The sequence below is a fragment of the Gallinula chloropus genome (genome assembly GCF_964237585.1).
Source record: "Gallinula chloropus genome assembly, chromosome: 6".
NCBI classification, from domain to species: domain Eukaryota; kingdom Metazoa; phylum Chordata; class Aves; order Gruiformes; family Rallidae; genus Gallinula; species Gallinula chloropus.
The window spans coordinates 32059580-32079451 of NC_140091.1; the positions used below are offsets into that span (position 1 = coordinate 32059580).

At 38.5% G+C, this 19872-nt stretch overlaps 1 protein-coding gene across 2 annotated transcripts in view; it reads right to left on the reverse strand.

Moving 5' to 3' along the window:
- The window catches only part of LOC311193221 (putative oxidoreductase ZK1290.5), a 46359-nt gene extending 26549 nt beyond the window's left edge, over positions 1-19810 (reverse strand). For both annotated transcript variants that reach the window (XM_084265965.1, XM_084265966.1), the window contains exons 1-2: positions 19720-19810; positions 5022-5270 (exon numbers count right to left, since the gene is read on the reverse strand). In XM_084265965.1, the coding sequence (XP_084122091.1) occupies positions 5022-5270; positions 19720-19804 (334 nt within the window). In that variant the 5' untranslated portion in view covers positions 19805-19810. The remainder of the gene's footprint in view (positions 1-5021; positions 5271-19719) is intronic.
- Positions 19811-19872: the final 62 nt, after the last annotated feature.

The following is a 19872-nucleotide window of genomic DNA, read 5'->3' on the forward strand; positions in this document are numbered from 1 at the left end:
ACCAGGGATTTCCACAAACAAATATGCTTTGTACTCAGCCCAAGAAATCGAAGCACTCAGAAGAAAGACTTCACAGTTTGATAACTGAAAAATCTTTGGCCCTGGGTATTTAAAAAATGTAGTACGTCACCCTTCCCTGTATTAGCATCTGAGGCCTCTTCAGTGCAAGTGTGATTAGCTGTCAGTCCTTTACTTCAGAAAGGTGATGTTACCAGGTATGTGATGTCCACATCGTCCCATTTACCTTAATTTAGGCTTTTTGTTCAAATCAAAGTAACTACACAGTTCTAAACGTAACACGTTTAGGGTGAGAAAGCATCTGTGGGACCACAAAATGCAGTCATCCTGACTGTAAGAAGTGTTTGCAGAAGATCTTGGAGATAAAAAGTCTTTTTGACAGTCAGGCACAGAGCACCCCAGCAGAGCTAGAAGCAGAAGGAACACGACCTTGCAGCAAGCAGAGGAGCTGCCACTCTAAACCTAAGCATAGTTCACTTCAAATTAGGATCTGCTTACTTCTATTGCACTGTTAGAACACACCATAATACCTCCAAACCAATAAAAAGGGTAAGCAGCTCTCAAACCAAGGTCTTCATTTTTACACATGTTCACGTCTACACCCACACATTCTTTTGCTTAAAGTATTTTCCCTCCTGGGAGATCATGAACACAAACAATCTCATTTTCATTTGGGATGCAAAAAGTTAAGAATTAAATTCTTTATCAAAATAGCTTAAGGTTCCATTCATCAGTAAATGTGTAACTGTCACTGGACACTTTTAAGAGCAGACTGCATTTTTATCTGTTGAGAATGAAGAGGCTGTGCCTTGCAGTGCAGGAGAGATAAACCAATGCTTTGAGATGTTTTCCAACCATATTTTGTAAAAAAATAATTCTAACTCAAAATAAAAAACCAACCAATGATTCACAACACCAGGATACATTTGAGAAAGAAGAAAACAACCCCTAACATCTACAAATTTTCTATTTACCAGCTTTTTAGAGTATCCTCTGTGGACAGTGAAACTGTAGTAGTGGTGAGGGCCTGAATTCAAATGTCAAAACAGAGTGCTGCAGGAAAACTGAAATTAGCATACCCTGCTTCACACAAATATTTAAGTCAAGTGGTTTGTTACTTATCAGTGGTTGCAATATCTACAGTCACCAAGTCCCTCAACTCAAAAGTACAGGGACATTTTACACATTTAAAAGCCAACAGCGTGCTGTCATGGAAGTAAGTTTGTAATTCTATTTAAATTCCTAATCCATGATTAATAAAAGTGTCAAAGCTCACTGTAACAAACCTAGTTTTGAAGAACAAGCCATGGCTCATATCAAACATAAAAGCAGAATTGCACTTTTTCGGTGTTCAGCAGTTATCTTAAGGCAAAAATTGTATTTTCCCTGCTTTTCTCAGTTGTGACTGCACTTGGGTGCGTACATGATGCACTCTTCTCTCCTGCTCAACCTTTTTTGTTGTTTTTCTATTCTATTGAATCAATGTGAACTAACCTCCAGAGTATTCTCAATTCATACACAATCTGAACTTGGTGTGTTATTGTTCATGTGATTAACCTATTACCCTGACTATGCTGATAGAACATTCATTCCCCTCTAGCTGGGGATTTGTAGGAGGTTAAATGTGCCTGAACATAACACACCGGAACAGTCAAAAGGAAAATCAAATTGTTTATGAATTCAGTAACCCACAAATCACTTTCAAGCAGCTACTTGGGATTTGGATCAAACCTCCAAAGAAATGTGTTCTCCTACTGCCAAACCTGTAAGATTGGCTGCCGTTTCATACTGATTTACTGTGGCTGCAAGCTGAAGACCACATTGAGAAATTGCAAGGAGCAGAGTATCTCTTACAACCACTGCCCACAAAGAGTAAAAATTTCCAGCTTCTCATGGATATATAATCTACTGATTCAAGTAAAAACCCTGGAACACTGCTCTTCTAATACCATTTGCCCAAAAAGCATTTGTTGAAAAGGTTTCATAATAGTAGTTTACATGGAACACTTCTGCTTTTACAAAGCTGTGACTACTTTAGGCTTTTTCAACAGCTGGCGTTCTATATACTGCAGATGCACAAATCCTGCCAGATTAGTTCCCCAGTCTCTAATTCATGGACTGACTGCACAGCCCATAAGGATCCTCAAGAAAGTGATCACAATCCTCCTTGGAACAAAGGGCTCAGCTGCACATTTAGCTGCCAGGGCTCCTACAGCTTTTTTTTTTCTTCAGTCTCCTGAATGACTAACTTGCTCTCCAACATAAAGGTCCAACTTCACGTTACTCAGGATATTTCGGTTTTCTAGATGAGCAACAAATCTTCACAGAAACGCTGCAAACCACCACAGATTGGGTTAATATCATATAATGGAATCAGAAATTCAGATTTAGGTATATTTCATGCACCGTTATTTCACAGAAAACCTGCCAACCTTAACACATTTGTAATTAAAGAATTTACTTTCCTAAATAAGCTTGAACAGTAACAGCTCTGTTCATACCAGATCGTTCCTTGACAACAACCTGGTACAGACTGGCCAGCATAAAGACATAAAACAGAGGTATGAATGAAAATAGAGCTAGGATTATTAAGCTAAGTTCAGCAAGTTTTAACCGTATTTTCAAACCAATCTTCTGCATTCCAATTACTTCTGTTACAGACTGGAGATAACCCTAAAAGTTTCCAGTAAAAAAAATCTCTTGTTCTGAGAATTCTTCAAACACTTGAAAAGTTCACATTTCAAGATGCTGCCACTGTTTGCTTAAAAATCCTTCTAATAGCACCTTCCAGCTTCTCCCTTCAGACAGGAGGGACAGGACTCCCTAAAGCACAATATTCTCTATGAACCCTGTGAAACACACCACGTACTGTACCTCATCTATGGGTCTACTTCACCAGCATACCTAGCACCACTAAACATGGAACTCAACTGTACCTCTTCCACACAAGTGCAGATCATACTGTGTTCAACAAAACGGTCTCTGGAGCTGATACAACATGAGCAGCCAAAACTGTAACTCCACTTACCGTCCTATCCTTCTTGCAGAGGTCACCATCCTCCCTGACAGATCAGGAATTGCAGGTGAAGTATTTCATATAAGCCATGACAGTTTACAAATCATCAAGTTAAAGCAAGCTGAAGCCAGCCTTGATTTAGGTCACTGTGTCAGACTAAATAGTGGCTCAGGAAGAGCTTTATGAATTTTTCAGACACCTTCACATCAGTGGAAGAAAGGTGTGTAAGGCAGGCAGATGAGTGTGTAACAAAAAAAAAAAAGAGAGGAAGAAATCTGGTATGGACTGTAATACTCTTTGTCTTAGTAATATGAGCAAAAGAAGTCTGAGCTGAACATATCTGACAAAACAAAGTAACTGTTTATGCCAGCCCAAGGATTCATGCCCATGGTGACAATATTTATGCATCTATCTCACTCTGGTATTTTTTCTGTGTCTCATGTACTTCTGCTTAGCAGCAATATGTAAACTCAGTATTTGTGTGAGCACCTACTTTAAACAGTTTTGAGAAAATAAAGGCAAATTAGAATACTAAAAGGAATTGCTGAAAATGATTTCCTGGAAGTGAGTCAAGTTTTCCTCTCATCGACATTCAGCACTAGTACCATACCAAGCAGGGGAAAAAAGAAAGCAAACACAAAACATAACTAGCAGAAAGCAGAGAAGAGGAAATGCGTTATTTCTTCATTTAGAGGAGAAACTCAGGGCTTAAAATATTGTTTCTGACAGTCTCCTTCCAGTAGAAAATACAAAAGGAGATTTTAATTAATTTTTGGTAAATCTGTACCTGTGCAGGAGGCTAAGGGATATATTTCTATAAAGAATGGAGCCAAGGATCTGCATGCAAACATTTCCACCTCTAAGAGATATAAGATTTTTCCCCTTCAACTTACAAAGTACCCAAGCAAACAAGCCAGTATATACAGTACACAGCTGCCATTAATATTGTATCACATCAATTCTGTCAAGTTTGTGCTTCATAAAAGCTGTTCATTTCCTCATTAAACTTCATTTATTAGTAACAGGGGGACACGGTGAGGAAACAGTAGCAAAATGAGGGTCTTTAGGACACTGATAGAGGATGGTTGATGTTTAGGTCAATTATTTCTTGATTATCAGCATGAGCACGATCTCAACCGGAATCATTATTATAGATCATTACTTTAAATACTCTTCCTCAACCTCTACTTTCTTTTCATTGTTCCAGCTAGGGAAGAAGAAACAAAAGCATTGAAAAAAAAAAATCATGTTTATTTTTATCAGCTACCTCCTCTCCTATGACCTACTGCAAAGAATTAATTGGCATCACTATAGCAGCACTTTGCCTGTCTAATAAGGGAGTATATATCACATCTTTAACTACAAGAAGCTTATGAACAGGGTAAGTCTGAAAGCATGTAAGTCTAATTCAGTGTTAGTTAGATTTAGTCTTCTAAAGTCTTGTAGATACTTCCAACATTTTCCCCAAATTACATTGATTCAGACAGCCCAAACCAAAGGCAGTTATTCAGAATTTTTAAAGGTTAATAGACATAAAATATAAATATAAATAATATAAATAATATAAAATATAAATTCTAGAAAGCATTCCCATTCCTTGAGATTCAACTACAAGAAAGACCACACAAGCAAGTAGGTATTTTTGTCACCCTGTAACTATGAGTCCTCGTTTCACAGTTTTCGAGTGTTCTCAGCAAGATATATAGAACTCATGTAGTAAATCCTCCAATCAATTCAACAGTGAAACATATCTTTATGAAGCATACCATGATTTGCTCTAAAGCGTTTGCAATAATGCAAAATTCTGCACTCTCAATTACATACATATGAAAAAAGTGAATCTGCAAACGTGTAAACAAAAGGAGAGTTTGGCTTCTGTGATCTATCTGTAGTACCTTCTATTTTTCTTCAGGAATTCATTCATCTTTGCAAGTACTCACAAACACAGCACAATGAATGAGCTATATATATATAGATAGATTCATACCAAGATATTCAACACCAAGTCTTTCACATGACTCCAAGCAGGCTTTCTTTGTGTTTTCATAGCCATAATCACTATGCCACAGTTTGGTCGTTATCCAGAGGTCCTCCCGCTTCACACCACTTTCTTTGATGGCTCTTTGAAGGAGAGATTCACAGCCGTATCTTTTTGCTGTGTCAATATGACAAATGCCACATTTTTGTAATGCATGGACCACAGCATCATGGGAGTAGCCACCTTGATGGGAAGTACCTAAACAAATGAAATCAGAAGTGATTTGTTAACAGTGAATCACGAGGGACACGTTTCTTCATGATGTTCTTTTTCTTTGGTATATTGTCACAGAAACTTCTTATTCAATTTTCATTGCTTAAAAAATAAACAAACGGGAACTGACAGATCTCTAGGCTGGAAAAATGCTTAAAGTGCTAGGATGTTGATCCTGATCAGAAATAACTCCATCAAAATTAAATATGAACAGCATTTAACTGTAAAGAGCTGATCTCACAAGCCAGGCTTAAGACCATTAAAGAGACAACATACTTTGTGGAAAATTAGTATACGAGACTTAATCTGTAAACATTGTATTCCTATATGAAAATTAAAATATTATCAATAAGAAATAAAGTACAACTTTAGCAAATTACTTGGCAGAAAGGTTATCTTGAAACCTTTGCTCTGTTGAACTCCTGGTAGCTTCAAGTTATTATGGCACTGCATAACCCCAGACCAGGCCATACCACAGGTGCATTTCACACAATGTCAAGCTCAGCATTAACCAAAACAACGGAATCCCACACAGGAGTTACAGAATGGGCATAAAGGGAACCAAGTGCTGAACTCTCATTGTGTAGGTATTCACTGGATGTGCATTTTGCATGTCAAGGGGACGGAAGGAGGAGGAGACTCAGCAGGAAAAGCAACCAGCAGGAGGACTGTCAGATAAAGAACTGGTTGAGAGCAAGGAGGATAATGTTTCTACTTACCCTTTCCTGTTAGTTGTTTTTCCTGCCATGAGCCCCTCACCGACACACTTCCCACAAACAGTATTTTCTACAGTTTGCTGGAGGAAATGCTCAGTCAGTTCCAGTCAGCTACCAAAGCCACCTTCTAAGATGATTAGTCCTTAAAGGCCCTAGTGCTATAAACATCCAAAGGGTACGTCACTAACTTCAGAAGGGCCCTGTGCAGTCCAGACAGTCGACAGCAACAGGCTCTTCAGCCACTGATCAATCTCAATAAATAAAAGGACCCCGGTCAAAGAATAATATTAAGTGAAATTTGTATCTACTGTTAATTTTCTCTTTCCCCCAAACGCATTTATTTCTACATCAAACACTGCCTGCATACTAGTAAATTAACACATGGATTCAGCCACCCAGACCGTCAGGAAAAGGCAACAAACGAAAACACACACTGATCTTAGATGTATCCTTAGAACCTCCCACATCTGAACTACAGAGAAAGCGCCTGGGGCAGCCTGTGCGACTCTCTCACATGCCCTGCCACAGCACTCACAAGAACAAAGCTCCCCAAGCCCTACCTGCAGGCAAGGCAAGCCAGGCTCCCCGAAACGCTTATCGTTTGTGTTCATTCCAGCCGGAGAAGGAAAGCCAGTGACACCTCTGTAATCTTGCTCAGCACAAGTCCTTTCACATAAAATACAATATGGTCTGATACCACACAGCCACACCTGAGGATCAGGACGTTCTGCTGATCACAATGGGACAATCCCCACTTCGTGTTCATGACCCACAAGACCGAATGCTTGATTTATCTTCCTGCATTTCAGAGTGATGAAATTACAATACTGTATTCCCACAATTTTTACATATGTATCCTGTGTTACCTTCCACATGTAAACAAAGTTTTAGAGCTTTTAAAGGCAAAAACTTTTACTTATTTCCTCCACAGCCACCAATGACAATTAATAGCTGGCTCTGTGAAAGACGTCCCTGCCCACGTCAGGGGGGTTGGAAATACATAATCTTTAAAGGTTCCTTCCAACCCAAACTATTCTGTTTCTTTGATAATTTCTGAATCATCTAGAAATAATGTCTGTATTTTGATGTAAAACAAGCTAAAGAGTCAAGCTAGATCAACTGCCATTTTCAAAATAACCATTTCACAATCTCCAGGAATATTTAAGAATTCCAGATCAATGCAAGGCTACTACATTGCAACTATGGGCAAAGAACATACATGCAATTATTATTACATTATTCAGATCCTAAAGGAATTTTGTCTAAGAATTATGTAACTAGCATAGAAAAATTACTATACTTTTTCATAAGAATCCCTTCATTTTCAATACGCTGGTATTGGTGCCAAATAAATGAGGTTGTAACTATTGTGTCTGTTTCTGGCTGAATGGACATTTCTAAGCACAGAATGAATGGAGTTCATTTAGAGGTCTTGCAAATGGACTCAGACTCTTTTCATGCATAATGGATTTCAGTAAGAACATTTAGGACAAAGAACTTTTTTTTTTTAAAGTTTAACCCTTTTAAGTTAGAGAGTGGGAAAGAAGGAAATTTCAGAATAATTTTGTTATTGTTCCCCATTCAGTGATGGCATGCACACTTGTTTCAGAGGGACCAAGATCAGTCTGGAGGGGACTAGCTCAATTTCTGTGCCTAAAAACGAGCTACAACAGTCCTAATGCACAAAATAAGAATTAGGAAAAAAAAAAAAAGCTTAATGATTTCATATTACCACTTTGCAAGTCAACTTAGTTATGAACAACAGGTTTCTAAATTATGTCACTAACATAACAGCCTCTAGATTTTAGAAATCAGTTTTCCTGTGTTTACTCACGTGATTAAATATTACAATTCACAGATGCAGACCTGTGACTTTAACTTTCTTACATGTTTGGGATTACCCTTTGTTCACAGATGTAATTCACACTATGCATTTAAACACAAAATTCAGTTTTATGGTTAAGACTAATTTGAATTAGTACCAATTCCACCCTCTTGTTGTTTTTAAAAAAACACTAAATTAATATAACAGATTTTAATTTTAGAATTCTCTGATAAAAACAGGAATTCAATTTAATAAATGAAGTAAAATATAATTAAGCCTAGAAAACACCCTGGGTTTTAGCTCGTATTTTAACTTGTTTTCCTAGGGAAATAATGCTGTTCTCTCAACTGACTGAACTAACCCAAATCTGACAGAGCTGAAGATGTCTGAGATAATTACATTCCTACAGGTTTTGTGAAAATTGCTGATTGGGCGAGACAAAGAAACTGCAGTGAAAAAGTGATAGGCTGAAGGGCAGAAATCCATTGAAAACAAGTCTTAATTAGTAACGTTGTTCTTTCTGTCACGGTTTCTCATTACTTTCTTGATATCCTGAAGATCACAGCTATCCAAATGGAACAAGTAACACACTCTGGCAATCCATAAAAACTTCCAAAGATTATTAAAAAGGCAGAATCCAGTTGCTAGATACCATCACCCACCCCAAAACAAAAAACAACCCAAAAACTGCTCCACAAAAAAGATCAACACCACCCACCCCCAAACCACAACAAAATGTAAAACAACTAACAATACAAACCAAAACACTGCCTCCTTCCCCCCACCCCCCTCCTGTTTTATTCTCCATCTCAGCTGACTCTCAGCCTCATTAAACTTTCTGCTCTCCTTCACGGAAGCTGTAGCACTACAGCTAGAGATTCAAAGCACCAACAGTTTTTCAAAAGAGAATCAAGGACCTACTTTCTCTCCCTGCTTTCTCCCTCCCTTTGTGAAAGAATGTGTCTTCATGTTCTTTCTGAAATGTGAAAGTATTACTTATCTGAATATATAAAAATGCTCTGTGATATGAGTAACTTTGGCTACTTGAAATCAGTAGAATCACTTAGATTAGATTAGTTGCTGTTAGTGAAACTGCACCCAGGATATTCAGAGATTACATCAGGAATGAATTCTCTTCTGACATCAGTACTCAGTACTGAAACCAGCCCGCAAGTAAAACACCTACAAAAACACCCTCTGATTTTATCTTCAAGAAATCACTAAAGGACTCTCAAAAGCAAAATTTCAAACATCCTTTTATCAATGTTTACATAGTGATTGTGTGTATATGGTGGTGTACATCATGGTATGCATGAAATACTTTCTTCTATTAGTTCATTTTTATTACTTGTAACGTTACAGCCACATGAATATACTAAAGTTCTTGGCATCAATAAAGTTTGATTTCACATTAGGAGTAAATTTGATGATAAAACATAAAATATTGCCTGTAGCTACAGCAAATGAACATAAAACATTCACAAAGCCATATACATAGATCCTCTACAGAATGGTTCACAGACTGGCAGTTCTTACTGTACCTTGCTTACTGTCATAACCTCCTCCTACACCATTCACATGATCCTCTGACAAGCTGATTCAGTGTTAAATGGCCAAAAAGTGTATGCTTTTAGAATTATTAATGAACAGAAAAATTACGTGATGGGGCAAGGAAAGCTCCCTTCTAGCAGAAACAGTTAAATAATTTGATTCAGTGTTCTTATTAAAAGAAAAACAATTACAGATGTGTTGAAGAGAAGCACCAAATGGCCAGAAAGACTTCCATTTCTTTCTTTCCATTATGTTCCCCAACACCATCCCTAGAACTACTCTTCAGCAAACATTTATAGCCATCAAAGCTGTGTAAAAGTTGCAGGAACAGTTGCATTTTGTGGGGCTACAACACAAAAATGGCAGTGCAGAGCTGTAACTCCAATACACAGGTACCAATAGAGGCTGTTGTGTTCAAACATGGTGCCACGTGAGCTACAGTAGTAGAAGTAGGGACATGAATTTGCTTCTGCAAACCTCAAAAGAGCAGTGAGGACAACCCTGCCAGCACCACAGCAAGGCAGAGGCTTCCATCCTGTAAACATACTCAGATAAAGAGATTTACCAAAGAATTCCTGAGAGAGGTCTTCATTGCACTACACAGGTTTTAAGGCATTACAGTTGTACTGTACTTTCATGTTCCTGAATGATATCACTATGCTAATTAAACACTGCTAATAGACCTGACCTATGTAAACAACTATATAGCAAGAAGCTTCTCTTGCCTCTATAAAAGCTATCTGGATATTACTTCATATAGGTAACGTTTTACTTTTGTAATGATTCTCCTTTATTTTGCTTACTAGTATCCATTGTTTAGTGCAAAAAGGATCAGTCTGGGACTGTGCAACTCAGAATAAGCTCAGAGAATTCAATAACATGAGGAAGAAAAGCAGGCAACCTTGATTTTAAACTCTGCAGTTCTCCTCAGACAACTCTATGCAGGCATCAAGGAACAGAATGGAGGAAAACAGCTTTGCTGGGATGCAAAAGGGTGAGAGAGAGCCATCACATGTTTATTATGTATCCAGGGAAAGGGAAGCCAGAATGGCTAGTTTTCTCCCTTCCTGAGAGGAAGGAAGAAATGGCAATGAGCCATTGTTGACAGAAGCACTCTATTCCCTCCATCCCAAAGAGGCTCTGACTGTAAGAGATATTCAGATCATGTACTGTAAAATGACTACACATCTCTGATCACTGACTTACCATTTATCTAGTCAGAACTTCAGAAGAAGAGGTATAAAAATAACTTCTCAGAATATGTCTCAACAAGCTCAGAAAGGTGCCAGTAGCATCTATCATCACTGGCAAGCTATGGCTCCAGTATGACACCAACTCACTTGTGTATTTCTGGCAGCAAAAATGCAGTCACACATAAAATGCAAATATTTTTTCTGTAGGAGTAAAGAAGTTTCCACTGGAAAATGCCAGCTGTTTAAATGATTCATCTGTTGCATACAATTATTTACATAATGCAGAATTCCCAGATTTATAGGGAAGGACAACTTTGGGAAGTGACCTATACATTAGAAAAGCATTTATGAATGTGTAATGCACGCAGAAATTTCATAAGCAGAGCAGCAGCACATGTTTATTTAAATGCCTTTACAGACAGACTGCCAAATCTTGAAGCCTTTTCTTTCACTCCACACTTTCCCACCGCCGTAAGAACTACTTCTCATTAACAACCAAATTGGTTTCAGATGCTCTGCTATAAGATGTTACCTTAGAAACCATTTGGTAAAAGACTGTGGCTTCCTTCCATAGAAATCTCAAGCAGTGAAAAGGCAGATTTTCTGGCATAAATCAAATCCAATTTCTAGGGTTCACTAAACCTTTTCTGCTGAGAATAATGTTTTGTGACTAGATCTTAGCAGTTAATAGTGCACGAAGAATTGCTGGTGTGAACCAGTTTTAAATGATTTTCATTCTACTCCTTTAGTTAACTGAACTGAAATTACTTCCAGTATTTATCATACCTTGATAGAGCTTTTAACTTCATAACTAATAAAAATATGTACTATGTACAGCAAATAAATACATTTTCAATAAAAACATTGATGTAAATCTCCTCCCTTTCAATACATCTCCTTAAACTACCTAATTAAGATTATATTAACTGACAACATTAGACACTTGGAAATACCTTACAATGAGACACCTATGACAATTTTTTCCTTATCCAAACAACTTGGACAAAACAGAAGGATCAAAAGGAAAAAAAAATAAATCCATATTCTGTACTTAAGTAGGACATTATGATAATCATTCCTGCTGTGAAAGTTTGACTGAATTGTAAATTATTTACATAACTTTTAAGCATAACCAACATAAAATTAAGTAGAGGGATAGCAATTTTCAAAAGCATAGTTGACTGAGAGACCCATTCAAATCCACTTAGAATAATGTAAAGATATTATTATAGAAAAAAAATAGAGAACGACAATTTATAGTGCCTTGTATCTTACAATATGAAAATATATGTAAAATAACTCATCATTGTCAGATCCTAATTCAATGTTCTGTTCAAGCTGATAGTTTTTTACATCATAGCAGGGCTCTTTATAAATACCAGGCTACTCACAGAATAAGTGCAATTGTAAATCATGACAAGATCCTGCTCCTGCAATATCATGTGACACTGCAAGGTCTGAGACTTGCAGAGTCCCACTGGTAACTGCATTTGTGAGTTCAAAGGACAGCAGCAACCCAGCTATCCCTAGTGCAAACGCCGAGTGAACAATGAAGAGTGTTTCTGATCAAATGCTGGGGTTTTTTTCCCACATCATCAACGAATTTAAAATGTTATTTCCTCAAGGTTTCCAAGACAAACATTTCTTGCAGCCCCTACTCTCACACCACACATTCAACCTTAGAATAGTATGTATTAGAATGCAAAGCACTTCCATTTGGCTCTTCAGCTGGGTGAACAGAGCTTACAGTTATGAAACTGATGCAAAGCTAAAAAGGTGGCTTTCCCCTTTCTCCTTCCTCTCTTCCTTTTAAGGAGGATTTCATACCACACACTGTGCTGGACATACTTAACACAAACATTAGAAGAACTGAAGAAAGTTTAGAAATCAGTACCTCTCTCCTCCCCATTTGCAGGAACAAGGAGCTACTGTAATTAACATTACAGCAGCATGAGACATCACCATTTAATGCTGACAAAATTATGCTTGGGACCTCTGGCAAAGAAAAAAGGTATCATAACTAGAATCTGCTACATGAAGGTTGAAAGGTAAAAAACAGGTGTTTTTTCCCCACAAATTTTGGTATAATTTTTCTACATTACAGAAACATGTTGAAAGACAAAAGTTAGATACAGTGGAACTTGCTTCTCAGTTCAAATTGATTATTAATAACCTGGTCACTTAAGTGGGCAGTTGAGCTTGTAACATTTAAAAGTACTGATGGCAATAGAAATTTAAAAACATAAAGTGCCTCAGCTTACACTGATAAAGACTTTAATTACTAAACAGTGATAGAAACCTTATTTTTTTTTTATTACTTAAACTTAGCAACAGGCACTTAAGTCATCCATGTCACAGCAGCACCTGTATGATTGCCAAAAGGAATCCAGCACGAGAAAGGAAGTTATCTTTCTACTATTAAATCACAGTCAATATGTCAAAATATAAATGAGGTAAAATACCCAGCAAAATTATGAAAAGCTGATTTGTAGGTGTACAAAGAGAGCAGAGACAAAGAAGCAACTTCCCTCAGAAAAATAAAATTATTTCTGTACTGAGTATACTGTTATAAGCAAAAATTGGCCCAGCATTTATTAGTATCCTTTAAAACAACATTTATACGGTGTTTGGTCTTTATTTAAGAATAAACCACCACCAGACTGGAAGCAGGTGAAGTTAGAGAAAAGCAAGGAAGGTTGGAGCTCAACAGGTCTAGTCTGGTATAGAAGAGGCTACTGCTTTGTTCCACTGTTGCAAACACACAGCTGCCTGGGATATGGCCACATTTTGTACATGAGAGAAGTTAAATATCTGGAGGCCCTCAAAGCTCAAGTACAGCTTCTCAAGGTCAGATCTACTGGAACGGTGGATGAATCGAGACAGAAAGATTTATAGACGTGGCATTTTGTTCATCACAAGAGGCTATTAAGGAGACTTGGTAACCATGGGTGAAAAGCAAAGTCCCACAGAGTAAAATAAATGGTTGAGACATAAAACAAAGGGAAGAAATAAACAGCCAATTCTTATTACAGGATAAGATTAATAGGGGGGAGTGCCATAGGTCTTGGTATCAGGGCCACTGTTCCATAAATTTCCTTAAGAACTGAAGCCACGAAGAAACAGGAGCCATGAATAAGAGAGGCAGTTAACAGTGAACGACAAGGAGTGAAGGCTTGATTCTGATGCCATTGAATTGAAAAGCAAAAATCTCATTTGATTCCAATCCCAACAGGACTGGCTTTTTTTTCCACCTAAGCTAAATTTAAGAATGAATATGAACAACTTCAGGATTAATTACTAAGAAGTAGGTAAGTGGATTAGTAATGCATAATGGAAGGAAATGCTACAAGACCTCTACTCAGTGTTAAGAGTAAAGTTATACATAGCATTTTGATGAAGAGAAGTGCAACACAATGTGAAGTACTGGAAGTGGAGGAATCTGATTCTGGTTTTTCTCCAGAAAAATCCCACTTGTGAAAAGAACTGGGAGCAACACAACAAGTCTTGTATGGTTGCAATGCAAATGATGCAATGTCTTAATGCAATCAGCAAAGTTAGTAAAAACTCAGGATTCATTTACTTAGACAAAGCTACAGCTGAGTATCAGTAATCTTATCTATGAAACTCCCTGAAATGAGAACAGGAGATATTTTAATCATTTCCCTTGAATATGGAGGTATTCTCTGTATTTTTTAAATCATGTTCTTAGTGCAACATACTGACAAATGCAGTAAAAACACAATTTAAGCAAGTTAGTAGTGCTGTAAATTAACTGACATCAGATTATTTATTGGAATTGGGTTTTATTCCTCCCAAGCTTTGTCTATTTGACTAGAAGCTGCTCAGAGCAGTACCTGTCTGCTTTCCAGTTACAGCGCCTGCCATAATGGCACTGTGCATTTCTGAATGATCTTCCATAAAGAACATCATAGCTAATAATAAAATACTCATTTGTGTGACATGGGTAAGGCACAGTGAATATAAAGACTTATTTTGTTTAGTAATTGCCTGTCCTGAAGATGCTTCCCAAACAAGCATGCAATAAATTCCATACTTTAGTAGGAGGGGATCATCAGAGAACTTTTAATCTAATCAAGTTATTAATTTCAGCTACCCTAAGGATTACACAGCAAGTGACTTTGCAAGAAGACATTCTGTGAATTTTTGGTATCACTGGCACATCTTGTCAGGAAATCAGATGCTACTTGACCAACCTCCCCTTAATTTCAACCCAAAACCAAAACCTACCCCACCAAAAACACAAACACAAAAAAATCCTCTTCTAATGAGAATATAGCTACTGCATCAAAGAGATAAGACAGTTTTGCTAGAGACAGCCAGAACAAGCCTTAAGAGATGTCTATAATCGCTATTCTGGGGACCTTTTGTAGTATGACTCTCTATATATGTATTTCATAGAATAAAAAAAGAGAGAAGCACACTGGTAAAGTTCATGAACAAATCAAACACATTTTACCACAAAGAGACACTATCAAGTTTCCCTCATAACACAAAGCCTTCCAACAAAAGCACTGCCATACTGAATTTCACTGTTCCTCACACGACCCTGAAAAAGCCTCCTAATACTTCAATTACAGGAAGTAAAGCCCTTGTGCTACCAAATATATCCAAATGCTTTAGAGGATACCATTTTTGCCCTCAGACTTAAAAAAACCCAACAAAACAAGAAACAAGTTTCTAAGTGGGGCTTCTAACTTACCAGAAGTAAGCATGAACAGATTAAGACAATGTAAACATAAGTAATTGTTTACCACAGTACAAAGACTCACAAAGTATATGAATCTTGAATATGAAAAAGTGTAAGTACACCAACTGCAATAGTCATTTAATTTTAGTTATTTGCCCTATATTTCTTAAATACAAATGAAGACAGTCTTGCAAATATGGAAAGAAATTATAGCTGATTATCAAGATCAGGAATGTATCACTTCTCTAAAGCAATCCAAAGCCACTATGAGGTAACACACTCTCTGGGGCACAGCTCTATACTTACATAAACTATAAGGGTCAAAGTGCCAATTCATTTTAGATTTAAGCCTACTTTTGTTGAAAGCAGCCTTTGTAACAAAAATTACTCCTGACCATAAATACGCCTGACCTTCTGCATATGAACAGTATTTGCTAACACAGCTGTAAAAATCAAGGCATAAAAAATATAAAGTTATCAACAGCTTTTTTTTAATAATCATACAATGAACGGGCTACAAATTATTTTTATTTATTAGTTCAAACTTTAGCTATACAGCGTATTTATAACACAAAGTTGGGCTCCCTTATAGTAATGGGTATCTGTCTCAGGAAAGTTTGCCATTTCTAGTAGGCTTTTCTTTCTGCTGGACACAAGACAGATACAGTACAGCATGAATATCCACGTAGGTAAATACAGAATGGCATGTTATTCTAAGTAATCTCAGACTGATCATTAAATTTTGCCTTTGGGGTACAAATCTATTTCACTCACTCAAGATTTTAATGGAAATGGATCCTCCTCATCAAGTTTGTGCAAGCGAGCACAGAGAATGGCAAACTAACTAAAGACCACTTTTCATTTCCCCTTTTGCATCAAACACCCACCAACTTACCAAACTTCTCCTATACAAATATGGAAACCAAAACAGCTGTGACATGGAAAGCCATTGAAAAAAAACCCACAAGACCCAGTTAAGAAGCCACCACCACCACCACCACCACCCCAGCTTTTGACAACTGAAACTTGAACAGAAAAAAAGAGATATGTTTTGACAGAATGCTGCCCTAGGCTGCTCCCCCAGCAGCATGTTCTGGCTGAGAAACATTTCACATCTTCTACTCCAGCTTCAGCTGCAACAAGAGCTGTTTCATCACATGGAAATAATTTGCATATCTACCTGAGCTGCCTTGCAGCTGACATGAGTGGATAGTTGCTACCATCTTAACAGCATACTTATCTCTCTCTCCAAAGCTTTTAGAAAGACTATCTAGCAACAGAGACAACTTATGTATCTGTACTCTCAAAGGCAACCTTTCAGAGATAAAAGTTCCATCTGCATGTTTACAAGGATAAGAAATAACAAAGAAACAACCAAATCTTAAGTCCTGCAGAAAATGGCCTTGCATAAAACTCATCCTCATTGAATGAAATCCACCTCTACTTCATACCTTTTTTTCACTGCAAGCATTGTTTAATGCAGTAAGGTTGTAACAGAAATAACTACTCTCTCTCAAATCAATGGCTTAAGTGGGAACACCTACCAGCAATAAAGATCCCATTGTGTTAGGCTGCATATTATGGTGTGTATAGCTTCAGAACACATATGAGCATGGTGAGTCTTGAGTTTACCCTTGCTTTTCTTAAATCTGCCCTGTTTTTCTTAAGATTACCTGTCTGGTTTCTGTTACAAGATCCTCCAAAGAGCTGCAGAATGCATAAGCAATAGGTCAAGGTTACTCTAGCGAGACAAGAACAGGTTAAGTGAAGTCAGAGAACCAAATCCTGCTCCTACTGACACTACTGTGTCAAGCTCCTTGAAAGCCACACCTGACAGAAGTTAATCAGGCGAGCGGATTTCAAACTTCATTCTCTTGATCTTACATGTTACAATCCGTTTACTGTGGTTTGGTTCAGGCTTAACAATCAACTACTCAGTGCTGACTAACAAAAAAAGCAGCAAGCAGCCTGTGGGTAGAGAATGCAAAGGAGTTTTCCTGGCCAGCTTAACTCTTCCACTTAGCTTTTTTCATTTTGCCAATGAAAAAAAAGGTGGTTCTGCAAGAAGTCTGAAATACAGTTCAGCATATACTGAAACAACACACATAAGACAACTGCATCCAGTCTCTAAAATTCTTATAAGAAATCTCCAACCTAAATTGGCAAAAAAAACCCTTCCAGGTTTGAACAAACAGCCAGACAACCCAAAAAGCAGCAAAAGGAAAAAAAAATACTAATTTTGAAATAGGCCCTTTTGCTCTTTATGTAGGGACTGTGTAAGGGACAGCTGCATCAAGTACTCTTAAGGGATTTTTTAATAAAAAAATTTATACATTGAGCTTACATGTACCATGTGCTTATGAACATGTGTGCACATAAACACCAGGTAAAAACAATTCCAAACATTTCATAGAAATATAAGTTTTTACTTTTTTTTTAATCTTTTGACTGATTATGCTGAGTTGCAAAGACTTTATTTAATATTGCAACTCAAATTACTTTGGGTACTCTGAAAGAAGCATTACAAATTCTATCTATTCACTTAGTGTTTCTGGATGAAAAAGCAGCCCTATTAAAATCCAGGCCAACTCCTATTGACTTAAGTGGATTAATATGCTCTAAAATCCACAGCTCGAATTTTGCCCTCCTTTGTGCTAATGAAAATCCTAAATAATTGCTCTGAAGTCAGTACACACTCATGGGATAAAGATGAAGAAAGCACAAAGGTAACTTTATTTTATAGCTTAGCTTGATACTTGTGTGACTGGTTAGCTCCAGTGTCACAGGCAAAGAATGGAAGTGCCTTTGATTTGCATGTTTATGGAGAATAATTGGGAGATCAAATTGACCCACGATAAAATTACATCATGAAAGACTGATTGGAAAGAGTATTTGTGTTTTAGGATGTGTTACAAAGAAGCTTCTGGAAGGTCTGCAGGAAGAGACAGAGATGCTCAAATACTGTGCCAAAAGAATCTGAGGCTTTAATCATGAGACAAATTAACTCTTTACTTCCACAAGGAATAAAAACTAGTTTATGTCAACTATCTAGCAAGGCAACTATTCAAAAACCCCCAGAAAAATCTGGTCAAGCATGCAATAGTTGCTGGTACACATATGATATATCTTTGCCTCTTTGCAGCACATTTTCCAGGCACTCTTTGCTAATTCTCCTGTTTTGGGAAAGTTAACAGTCTCTATCTGTTATGCATACAGCATGGATAGTCCTCTGACATCACAGAATTACTGGTATTAACCCTTCTCTGCTCACATGATCCTGTGGCGACTTAGAAGAATGGCCTCTGATCATGTAGTAATTTGGCATTGTTGAACCACTAGCAAATCCACCAATTAGATTGATTTGGAATTTGGAATACAGTATAAATCTGATATTCCTGTACACAACTAAAAGGAGTAATCCATTGCAAGCCAAGCTTGAGTTTATACTATCTACAACTCAGTAAAAAGCAAAGCCTTTCCCCCTTTTCCCAAGCAGCTCAGAGACAGTAAGTTTTCTGCTATCACTAGCATTAACTCAGACAACTAACACGGTCTTACAAAGAATTCTAGTTGTTTCCCCCATGTTCTTGTTTTAGAAAACAAGTCCTTTAAGAGCTTAACCAATTCCACTGCAGAATTTACTGCACAGCTGATTAAAACACGAAGTGCAAATGATAAAAAACCTAATTTTCCTTTGTATTTTCATTTTTTTGGCCAGACTTTTTCCTTTCCAAAACACATTAAGAGTCTCATGCGCATGTGTACGCGCAACAGGCAAAGAGCACCTTTGTTCAACTTCACCAGAACACCACCAAACACGGGTTTTCAAAAAAGAAACTGAAAAAACCAGCATCACACCCCAGATTCTGGTGCTCTGCCAGGCTCTCTTCTTCAGTGCACTTGGCACCTTTCACTAGGCACGCAGCAGCCCCTGTGTTCCCACAGCTCAGGGCACAAGGGTCACACAGGCCTCCCCACTCCACCGCAACACGGGGACTCCTGCACAGGCCCTTCAACTGCAACAGGTGCTGCTGGTGAAAAAAACCCCACTTTCCAGTGAGATGAACTGAGGCCGAGAAGCTGGCTTTTTGAGCAGGGCCCGCTCCCCAGCCTCACAAACCCCTCCAGCAAACCAAAACCACCAAACAACGCCCTGGGGGAAGCGGGAGGAGGGCTGTGCACTCGGCAAGCAGACAAGCACCTGCTCTGCAGCTGCCCTGCTGCAGGGCAGCAGCTGGAGCCACAGAAGGTCCCGCTTAAGCGGACGGGAAGATTCCCCCGGTACCGGGCAGGGCTCTAGCGGAGCGCAGGCTGCCTCACCGGCAGCCTCGCTAGGAGCCGGGAGCCCGCCCTGCCTGAGGCAAGGCCTGAGCCCGGGCCGGCCTCAAGGCGAGGCCCGTCCCCTCGCAGCCTCTCTCGCTCAGAGGGCGGCGGCACTTACCGAGCCCCAGCACCGGGATGCTCCGGCTGTTAGCGAGCGGCAGCGTGGGGCACCCACCCGCTTCGCCCTCCCAAGCCCCGGCCATGCTTCCCAGCCGCCGCCCGCGACTACAACTCCCGGCGGCCCCCGCGCGCCGCAAAGCGCGGGATGCGG